The following is a 12,071-nucleotide window of genomic DNA, read 5'->3' on the forward strand; positions in this document are numbered from 1 at the left end:
ATATATATGTATATATGTTGGGTAGTATGCCTATTGGGTTAAATATACACATTTTCTTAAAGATTTCATCAGGAAGGTTGCTATGACGACGGGTGTTTTATTGGATCCAACATACACGGGGAAAGCAGCGAGCGGGATGTCACATGATCTTACATATGACCGATCAAAATTTCAAGGCAATAGAATTCTTTTTATTCACACAGGTTAGTTTACATTTCTCTCAAATAATACATGATATTATTAAACAAACGTCCTTTATCATTAAAATTATTATATTTATTAATAAAACATTAACACAAATAACAATAATTATATTAGTAAAAAAATTTAATAGTGTTAAGTACGATAATAACGATATAATAATGCAATAACAATAAAATAATAATAATAATAATAATAATAATAATAATAGGCCCTAATGATAATAATAATGAAAATAATAATATATTATTATTAATAAATTAATAAATAGTAATAATAATGATAATAAAAGTAATGATGATGATGATGTTAATGATGATGATGATGTTAATGGTGATGATGATGATGACGTTAATGATGATGATGTTAATGATGATGATGATGATGAGTGATTTAATATTACTGCACAACATGTATGTATTATAAAAACCATAAATATTCTTATTCATTTGCTGCTGGAATAGAACCTTGATTATTACAGCAGCTTCCAACTATAAAAATAATATTTAGCATAATTAAAAACCAAAATATATCACGTATCAATCATTTTAGGTCAGGACGCCTACATCGCTGCCCAATGACCGTGGCAAAGGCCGCGGGCAGAAATTCAATATCCTCCATTAAATTAAAGTATAATTCCATAATCAATCATACACTTAAGAGCAAATTACTTAAACAAATATTACAATTCCTGTACTTTAACGCTAATATAGATTATAGGCCTAACTTTGATAGGCATTAATCTATGTATCTAAGTTACATATTTATGAGATTGGATTTATGATAGGCCTAAATTATAACATCGACAGACCGTGCAATTTAAAAGTACGTGTCCTTGCGTGAGTCTGCGTGTGTTTACAAATCTTGTAAGCCTAGCGCAAATGGGTTTTTTGCGCTCGCAGCTTTTTACGAAGAATTTTGAAGCAACGAAAGGAGCATGTTGTATAATCTGAAGGATTCAGACGTAGCGCCATAGTAGGCCTATCACATATCATTTTTATGGTTTATTTTATTTGCTATCATGAGCAACTCGGCCGGGTAATTAAGATTTGCGTATCAAATTGTATTCGATTACAACCTATGAAACACTAGCCTACACTGCTCCCTAGTATACGAACTTCTAAACATATAGGCCTAAAAAGACACTGAAATTGCCTTAATGTTAGTTTTAACTAAGGTATGATTAACTGCAAACAATGGGCTTATGTCTTAAGTTCTTTAGTCTTTTTAATCCCGAAACACCATCAACCTTTATACATAAAGGCCAACAAAAATTAATTTATCTTGCAGGTAATATTGTTTGTAATAAGCTGAAATCTAACTCATACATGTTCAACTCATGTAAGCCTATATAAATGTATATATTCATTTAAATTGACATATATGATAGTATTAATATTTATAGTTGTGTGAAATGTAGCCTATATTTGTGTTCTGATATGAGTGATTGTGCCCGTTACAATTTTTCGTGTGGACAAACACATTCTGAATCTGATATAGGCATATACTGCCACTTACATCTAAATAAAAAAAAATAATAATAACTTGTAGCTTAATTTATATTTAAATTTATATCTACATAATAATTTCTAGACAAAAGGCCATGGATATGCCGATAGCGAACTTAATCTCTTACTAAGTGGCAATCATTTCACAAGACAACCCTTATGGACAAGATGCTCTGCATAAGCTAAGTCTAATTATGAGGTTAAAGGTAGATGCACTAAAAATGTTCTACGAACCGAATTCGGTGTGAATCTACCATTAGGGAGTTGTCTTTGGTGGTTTTTTTCATATGACAAATTTGCAAAAGTTACCATCTGGCAAAAGTATTGCAGATAACTGAAATTATCCAGAGTTTTCGTCCATTGGACTCTCTAGCTAAGTGGTTAATTTGTAACTGCTAACATTAAAATATATAATACTGAAACGTCTTATAGCTTAGTTGCTATAGCACATGCAACCGTGGATTGTCGATAGAGAGATGTTGGGTTAGGTGAGCCCACGCCATCATAATTATTATTCTTCTTCTAGACTTTCGTGAGCTACCCTTGGTGTTATACCGAATAAATCTATTTGTGCGTTTAGTAATTCATTATTATTAGGCCTAATACGTTTTATCATCATAATAAATTTATGATTCTATACCAAATTTAATTAATATTTATATGGTAATCATATAAATATTTCGTGAATATTTCGTGCGGTTCCCTTGGTTTTTTCTGACGAGCATTTTTCATGAACGTAGATAGGCCTAGTTGAATCTTGCAGCTAACTATCCTTGATAAACATATGGGAATGCAATAAAATATTGCAAACGCTACGCATCCGAAGCAATCTACGATTTTATTTCAACAAATCTCAAATACAAAATGTCAAAACTTTATGAGCAAAATGTAAACCCGAATGAATGAAAGAGAACAATGCATTGGTACTCGATTGGATTTATGTCTTATTCAATGCATACGCACTGCGTCAGCGTCAATACAGTCGACGTGTTTAAATGACCGCGAAGCATCGCGCGACGGATCGTTTTCAATGACGATCCACCACCGATGGAAATCGGGCAAGTGCACACGCAGGGTATGGACAGAATGTGACGCAATGTGAGCCAGGTTTAACTATTATTTTGGTCATTTGTTGTTTACAATTTATTGCTTTCCAAAGACACACAAAACATCAAAATATTATTATTATTATTAATATTAATAATAATATTATTATTATTAATGATAATAATAATAATAATAATAACAATTACAACAACAATAACAACAATAGTCTTAACTACAAAGCACAAACAACAAAGAAAGAAAAATTTAAAATGGAAAGCAGAGGATAGCTCTAAGCCAGAGGCTTGTTTCGAAAGAGATCTCCAACAAAAGCAAAAGGATCAAGACCAATAAAAGACGCCAAAGGCAGGGGGGGGGGAGGGCTGCCCTGCCTCCCCCACCTTTTTTTGGGAGGTAAAAAGAAAGAAAAAGAAAAAATGATAGCCCAGAACGCCTCAAATGTTATTTTCGGGCGTCTAGAACACAAAGCTTTTGCGGGGGCATGCCCACGGAAACCTAGGACAGTTTTATCTCGATCGGCCCAAATTAGCCTACGGTCCCCCCTTTCGGACCCCCCTTTTGGACATCTCTGAATCTGCCCCTGAAAGGATTAAGAAAATTTGTTTAAAAAACATCAAGAATAAAAAAAAAAAAAAAAAAAAATAAATAAAAGTTAAATAACCTTAACAAATCCCCTCCTCAAAGTTACTCATAATTAAGCAGGCATGGGCGAGTAAGTTTTCGATTCCCAGATTGAAACTTGGCACTTTGGTGTTCCCTTTTATAGCATTTGCCAAATTATAAATAAAATAGCATTATAAAAGAAGGATTGATCGTAATTTGAATTGTTAGAAGGTACAACAAAGGTGTTACTCTTGGTATTATAAGAATGCAAAATCTTTAAATAGCACTTTTATCGTAAAAAGTTAAACTAAACACTTGCTGCATATTTTTCTTATCACGTTTTTTTTTTAGGTGGAATATTCGGATTATACGACGGGCGTATGACCAACATACTAAGCGAATCGAGAGACGATCAATCACAAATGAAAGTGTGGATGGATCTAGCAGACGACCCAATTCCGGTGCCAGCTGACAAGAGGAATACGAATGGCCACCAATATCAACCAAATCCCATCACACTCAACCATCACTTCAATGAGGACATGCATATTAGTCTGACATGAAACCAGTTGAAAGGATGTCATTATGAAAAGATTAATTAGGATATGATGATAGTAATATAAAATTATACAATGTTACAGACGTACTTTTTTTAACATTGGTGGTTTAATATTTTAGAATTAGAAATGCAATTTTGGGACAGAAAACAGTAAATCTATACCAGTGGTTTATATGTATATTTTAAGTACGGTACATTTTATATAATTTAGTACTATGGAGAGTTTATGATGACGTTTTTAGCTATCGGTGCCCATCAATCTCGTGTCTAACACATTATATTTGTCAGTTTTCCGAATAGGCGTATCGTTATGTAGAACATTAGGAGTTATGGTTAAACCTAGGGCCTACTTGATAAAATGGCCGCCTGAGGGGCAGCGCCTTTCTAAGGAAGAATAGCGAGGTTTCTAACAAATCAACGAAAATTATTAAAAACCTCATCATTTCGCAGGTCACGCAACTCTATTAAATTATAATAATTAATGCGAAGTATGCTTCTCGACTTTCAATTTTTAAAGTGGATACATTCGGGAAATTTCCACTTAGAATACAAAATTAGGAAAAAATATGAGTAACCTTGATAAACTTTTACTGAATTATTTAAAAACAATTATCTTCATGAATTATTGATACTATTATAAGCCTACATGAATTAATTTGCATAATTCGAGGCTCGGTAAATTGTGTAAGGTAAGTGTATAGTGGAACGGGTAAAGTGGTAATTAAATCGATTTAGCAACGTTTAACTTAATTTATGCATGTGCCTAAAAACAGTATTATAACTTATAAAAACGTCATAACCTTTTAAGAATCGAAGTCGCAAAAGATAATATTATGCGGCAGAAATTCATACACATGAATTCACAAACAACAATTAATTAACACCATATAAAACAAATTACGGAGTGTATACCATTTTGATGGAAATATACGAAAGTAAAAACATATTATAGGGAATTTTATGCAATTATAATTATAAAATAAAAGAGCCTATATGACTATAAGATATAATGAGTGCAATAAAGGTCTACACAAATGCTATATAAATCCGCTATCTGAAGCTTACTAATAATGCATAGGCCCTATCAGCAAGAAGTGAGTTGAGTACCATTCTGTGCGCAGTAGTAACAAATCATAAATATGAAGGTAACTTATGGCAATATTTTGTGATTTTTTTTTTTTTGCTCAATCTCGTGATTGTAAAGACTCTAGAGATTCTTGATGGAAGCACTGCGACTTAACTATGACACCTGACTGAAATCTGTCAAATCTTAGCAAATGTGGTTTCCTGAACATTTTCCGGCACTTAAAACTCGAGTCCATATTCATTGGTATTTCACGTCGCAAAATAAGTGGCTTTAATAAATTTTACAATGCTATAAAGCAAGTAAATAACCATAAAATAATTAATGTAACTCATAAAAATACATCAAATTTCTATAACATTTTTTTTTAAATGAAATAACTTAATTAGAACAAAAATGTGCATACTGGATGTGCATATTGGAAAGGCCTATGTGTATGACTAGCGGGTTAAGTATCATAACAATAATATGTATATCTTCCATAACCATACTCTTTTCTACTTGTGTTTTATATTAAAAAAAGGTTAACTTTTAGTATAGGGCTGCTTGTAGAACTAATATGGTCTTCTTTTCTTCCGGTAATTTGCATTGCCTACATATTTTACGCGTGCGGACAGACGACTAGCGGTAACCTGATTCCAAAATTTGGCGTAAGAAAAAAAAATCAACTGTTGCATATTAATAAGTAAGTTTTAATGAGACGAAAAGCAGTCTGCGACGCTTTGACATCATTTTAAGGCACGTACACATGCGTAGCGTAATCAATTCATAATTTTTGGATCTCGGCGAGTACATTGATTTAGTATAATTATGAATTTTTTTTTTTATACAACGGGAATATTTATTTATACTTAATACAATACTGGTATAAGCCCTTAACATTGCTGATATTTTAGTGTTCCTTTTCATAGTCTAACACATGATTTTATTTTATTGCTGGTTTGCAAATAAAAATCCGATAGAGTGAATAAGTCGAATGCAATAATATACTAGTAATATTCTTAATAAAATATTATAATAGTAACTATTTATATTATTAATGTGTATTTTAGCTTTACTAAGCCTGAAGTAGGGTAGACATAAAGAATGAAATAGTGCGTGCTGTCTGCGAACACATACATTCGGTAGTCTATTTTAGTTCAATTTGAATTAAATTTGTTCTCAATTAATGATTTTTGTGTTTTTGTGTTTTTGTTCCCCACCCCGGGGAGAAAAACTGCAACTCATTGAGGAGAAATAAAATGTATAGGGCCTATGTATTTTCTACAAATTAGTAGACTCTAGAATCGATTAAATAAGCCTTTGAAACCCTTATTGTCATATTTTTCGGGGGCTTCGCCCCTTGGAACATGCAATAATATTTTGAAAGCGTTGCAGCAGGATAATTTGATGTTGTGTAAAACCACATAAACAAGGAATTGTCGAACTCGAGGAAACAATGGCACGAACCCAGAAATTAAGTGCCAGCTCTATTCAGATGCTTTCGAAAAATGATCAATGAAATGTTACGATAGGCCTAATATACAAATAGATTTTGCTGTTTGAGATTATCCTAATAGCGAGTGCCAAAAACAGATTCAAAACAATTACCTCAGACAAGAAATTATATTTACATCATCCCCCACTTGAAAATGGGGAAGGAACAATTTGGCACGTTGCTGGTTGGAGCCTACGATGATAAAATACGACACTACGTGACACTATATTGTGATTTGTCGATATATGCGAGCCGAATGTCCGAGCGGTGAAAGCAGGGAAGCAGAAACTTACCGCCATGTTATCGCCATAAGGCCCTATTCGATTTTCAAAGAAACGAACAGAGACACTGCTGAAGACGCCGGCCGGACATAATTATATATCAGTATATTATGCATAACGGAGGACAGGTATACCATGGAGGAAATTTCCTCCATGGGTATACTGGGAGCAGATATTTATGTAAATTTCCGTTATCCACGGCACATGAGCAGAATAAAGAACACTTGTGTGATACCGCTGAACCGAAGCCGGTCTTCCCTTTGCGACATCTGAATTGAAAACGAGTGCAAATGCTCTAAAAAACAATAATGTTTGAATAAAAAGTCAAGTAGGTCTGTGATGGTGCGAGGCAATAGCCACACCTGCGAACGAGGACGTTTTGTGTAGCGGTTTGCGATTATTGTGCAAAATATTAATGGCTTGTTTCAGTTGCCAAACGAATAATTTATTCCGCCACTGAGTCAATGAGAACTTCGAAAGATTTAGGTCTTTAGGCAGATTGATCTTCGGAATATAAAAACAGGATAAACGAGATAAAACGAAACAAACTGAAAAGGTTCTCGGAGAAGTCATTTATTAGCTTACGTTTCAGTTGTGTAAAAGTAAAGGCAACAGATCAGATGATAGACCTGTCCCGATTACTTTTAGTACAAGGCGACGCCTTTAGTTTCATAATGGAGAAAATATATATTTCCTCCATGTTTCCGGTACGTTCTTTAGCGACTGAAACATGGTTTCCATAACCGTACGCCTTAAAATGAATGCAACATTCCAATGGCATTAAACTACAATGCACCCTCCAATTCGAGACTCCTCTGATTCCAAGACCCCCTCGAGATCACTTTTTCGAAGACCCAAATGACAATCTTCAACCTTTTAACACAAAGCTAGCCCTTAATTGGAGACCAACCCCGAGACCACCCCTAAATTTTCAGGTCCCAAGATGGTCTCGAATTGGAGGGCGAACTGTGTTAGAGTTGGTCTGTTTACCTACGAGCATTTAAGTCTCCGAGAATTACAATACGAAAACAGTCACTTCTCACTTTGTCATCTCCACTCCAAAAGATCCTGTAATTCCGTTCCTTAACTGCACCTGGGCGTGGTACTTCGCTTGGTGCATAAATAGGCCCTCAGAAAACTAGCAGGAAACAGTCGGAACGACACATTTTGTCGCTGTTTGCTAGTGTTCTTATAGATAAAAGCAACATCGATATTTATGCACCAAGTAGGTGCCTACTTTTTACTAGACCTAATTGTATTGGACGAAATAATGGTTCTCTTCAAGGCAATGTATAATTCCATACATACTATTGTTCCCTGTTCATGTATTACCGTATCTAATAATGTATCACGTGAAACTTCTATGATTTACATCATAAAGTTTGAAAGTAATTTATTTTCTTGGTATTTCTTCATTCTTTTGAATGCAAAATAAATGTATAAAGTTGTTAATGTCTGTTAACTTGTGTGATCAGTGGCGGATCCAGGAATTCGAAATAAAAGAGCACATGAAGGGGCTTTCACAGATGGAGGGTAAAGCACAGCAGCCCTACCATGTCGGGGCTGAGGGGGAAAATTGTTATTATGGCACCTCTAAATGGCCGGAGATGATGCCACTCTCAGGCATAAATGCGAGTATAATTCACGTTTTTCTCAATTTATTTGATACCTTTTTTTTTGGGGGGGGGGGGGGGGGGGGGTTTAGGTAGCTGGGCCCGCTTGAATCCGCCCTTGATTATATTTTTGTTTTTAGCGTACACAATGAAATAATGAATGAAGAAACAAATGAATTAATGTATGTATATATGAATGAATGAATGAATGAATAAATGAATGAAATATTGCATAATTGCGGAATTTTCCAAATTTTACGTATGTGATTAACTTGTTGGTGGCGGGCTTCTCATCTGCTTCAAAAGTCACGGGACGTTGATAGTTTAACGATTATGATTTCTTTGTTGGTTTTCATTTGAATTCAGAATCAGTAATGGAACAATAAATCACACGAAAGTGTATACTCTCCAATTAGTAATTCAAATCTGAGAGCAATTTATCAAATATTTAAAACTACGAAGGAAGGTCAAAAGCAAACCGTTTTTTAATATCAAATTTTCTTTGGCTACATATTTAATTAATCTCTGGTTTCATCAGCATTTGGTATAGAAAGAGAATAATAAAAAACAATACCTTGTTAAAAAATAATACTAAATAGGAAATCCTAAAGATATACGATTGCATAATTATATAATTTGCATACCAATTGAACTATTCCATTATCAGAAACAAAATCAATGTATAATGATGAATATTCATTAATGACTAATTAATATTGCATTTTAAGGTGAAGCGTAGGGCTGGAATGAATTAACTATGTACAGGTTTACATATCCCATAAAGAATAAATACATTGTTATCGCAAAATGCTTCATATTAAATGAACAACTACATTAAGCATAATACTGAAAAAACTTAAATTAAATATTACATATAGTCCATGTGAATAATAATATTAATTATGATTAATACAATATAAAATAAAATATAATTTTTTTAAATAATAGCATAGGTAAATAATGTACTTATATAATGCATAATAGGCCTACCAAGGAACATGTTTCAGCTATACTACTTGAAGTTTACAGTAGTAATGTCAATTAATAATACATAAAACTCAATAACAATAGACAACAATTATAAAAGTAATATAAACAAATTAAATGAGGGAGCCAAATTAATGATAGGGAGCCAAGTATGGGGTCAAGATCTGCCCCTAGTGATGGGAAGCACGAACAAGGCCTTACAAGTTGGCCTCTGAAGGTAGGTTGCATCGGTCCTTGCTACTGGGCTGTAGCGGGGGGGGGGGGGGGGTTTTTTTTGGTTTACTTGGCCTTGGTAGATACTTAAATAAACACTTGTCTACCATACATATTCAATGTTTTATTTAACTTTTTAGCTTCACTTACTTTTGAAGTTGTTAATTTGTATATTGTTGTTGATGTTGTTGTCATCATTGTTGTATACATAAATAAAGATAGGTAGTATCTCTTATTTATACAGACAAATAATTTTACACAGACTATCATTTGCAAAGTATTCTTCAAATTCCTAAGACAAACCAAACAACTAGAATTCATAAAATAGTGTTACAATTAACAGAATGAACAATATCGCAGGACCTACTGAGTCTTACAGACTCAAATCAATTTCTGTCATGAAGCTCTAAAATAAATAATACAAAACATTATTTGCTAGAATGACACTAAAATAAGAATTGACCTACATAAACCATATGCTGATATTTTTACAATATCATAAAAAATCTGTCAAATTGGGGCCTTAAATGAATTAGTAATCTAAGTACAGTACAGATAATCTTGAAAATGTCAAAGTAATAGTCATATGCCAGTTTGCATACTCATATTTTTTTTCAATTTTTTAAGGCACTTTGAAATTTATGTTTCTGTTTATATTCCGTTTTATTTAAGTGGCTTTTAAGCAAACATTAAAAACTATTATATCTTTAAAAAAAACAAAAAAACAGTTGCATATCAATCAGTATAAAAGTTTCTGGTTGCTTCCTGCATGTTTTTGATTGTCTTACTCTACTTAACACTTATTTTCAGAATTCACAATTTCAATTTTTATCAAACAATTTCTAATCATTTGAGATGTTGCTTGTTTTCTCCTCATTAAGGTAATTACTGATTATAAAAAAAATGTTTTACACAAATATCAATATTTCATGCGAAACATTCACTTTTCAAGATCACATACACCACATTATTTGTTCATTTTTGTTGGATCACGTACACACATTAAAAAGTAATAAAATTACAAGTGATATATTTAATTATGCATGAACACTAACTTCAACAGGAATTTGAATTCTATATTTGTAAGTAATTATCCTATCAGATAAAGGCCAATGAGAATGCAACAATGATAACAAATATTTCAAACTGACTCACCATAATTAATTTTATAGTAATTGATTAGTAATCAACCATATTATTCAACAACAAATATTAATTATCAACAAAAACCATTAACATATAAAATCACACACAACCAATCATATTAGTATTAAGACATAAAACTCATTTTTAAAAATCTTTGTTTTATTAAAACCATAACATGACAAAAATGTACAACACCAATGGAAAATCTAAAAGCATATTTGGTATAACAATTCTCAATCTAGTCCAAAATTGAAAAATGTATAAAATTTGAGTATGAAAATAAATACCAATATCTTATTGGAAGACATATCAGTAGTATTAAGATAACAAAAATAGCTTATTTTGTGTTAATGATCACTAAGTTTATAGGCAATTTAAGTAAAAAAAAAACTGTCAGCTGAAGGCCACACATGTAAGACAAGATGCAGTATTCTTCATCATGATGCTGTGTATTTCCCAAACACCTTGAGAAAAATCTACTAAATATTAGGGGAACTATTTTTCCAAGCGTATGCATACTGTGACTGTTTTTATGCTATAATTTGGTTCCTGAAAACGATCGTGTGCAGCGTTTGTTAAGACTGAGCGATAGTGTTGCGAGAATGCACAGAGTTCTCGTAAAAATGACCAAATTGACTCCTTGTAACCATGGCCTCCTTCTTTAAATTTTAAACTACCGTGAGATAAAACACAACTGTGACAGCTCTGGTGAATAATAATAATTCAATATATGGCTTAACATGTTACAGGTGCTGAAACACTTCACAAGTTTTGTTGGATTTCTACTTTCTGTAAGACACAGCAATTTGCTCATATAAATTCTTATATTTGTATCTGTATTGGTTAATATACTGTACTTGCTTCCAACTCAAATATGTCCACAATCCTGTGTTGCCAGACACTTATTTGTTCTTCCATAATATAAAATTAACTTCCTGAGCCTCAAAAAAAGAGACTAATAGAGCATCATTCTACCCTGTATTTCTTTCACAAATCCACATCAAATGATAATAAATTATTAATTATTCTTTTTTGACTCAGAATAAAATTAAAATCAAATTGTTAGCAATGTGTTGTCAATCAAAACGAACTCTTGGTGGCGCAAACTGTTTACCTCCCACAAGCAACTTCACGATATTCAAAACATTTCCTGCAAATTAATAATGCATTATTGTCTTCCGAAGTCAACTGGCCTTGAGTATCAATATGTAAAGCAAAGGTCAATCAATTGTTTAAGAATGCTCATTAAACCAGATCTTCTGGAATTTATGACCCCAGTGGCAGCTCTAGGATATATTTTCTGGGGGGGGGGGGCTAAGTGGGCTAAGTTGTTC

General features: G+C 32.8%; 1 protein-coding gene across 1 annotated transcript in view; it reads left to right on the top strand.

The window, feature by feature from the left end:
* Positions 1-6,192, top strand: part of LOC117113667 (bifunctional D-cysteine desulfhydrase/1-aminocyclopropane-1-carboxylate deaminase, mitochondrial-like) — a 37,092-nt gene extending 30,900 nt beyond the window's left edge. Inside the window, exons 9-10 of the mRNA XM_033257074.1 lie at positions 26-203; positions 3,729-6,192. Coding sequence (XP_033112965.1) covers positions 26-203; positions 3,729-3,940 — 390 coding nt within the window. The 3' untranslated portion in view covers positions 3,941-6,192. The remainder of the gene's footprint in view (positions 1-25; positions 204-3,728) is intronic.
* The last annotated feature ends 5,879 nt before the right edge of the window (positions 6,193-12,071 follow it).

Source organism: Anneissia japonica, unplaced genomic scaffold, assembly GCF_011630105.1.
Source record: "Anneissia japonica isolate Jap-2015-1 unplaced genomic scaffold, ASM1163010v1 scaffold5623_len388731_cov182, whole genome shotgun sequence".
Classification (NCBI taxonomy): Eukaryota; Metazoa; Echinodermata; class Crinoidea; order Comatulida; family Comatulidae; genus Anneissia; species Anneissia japonica.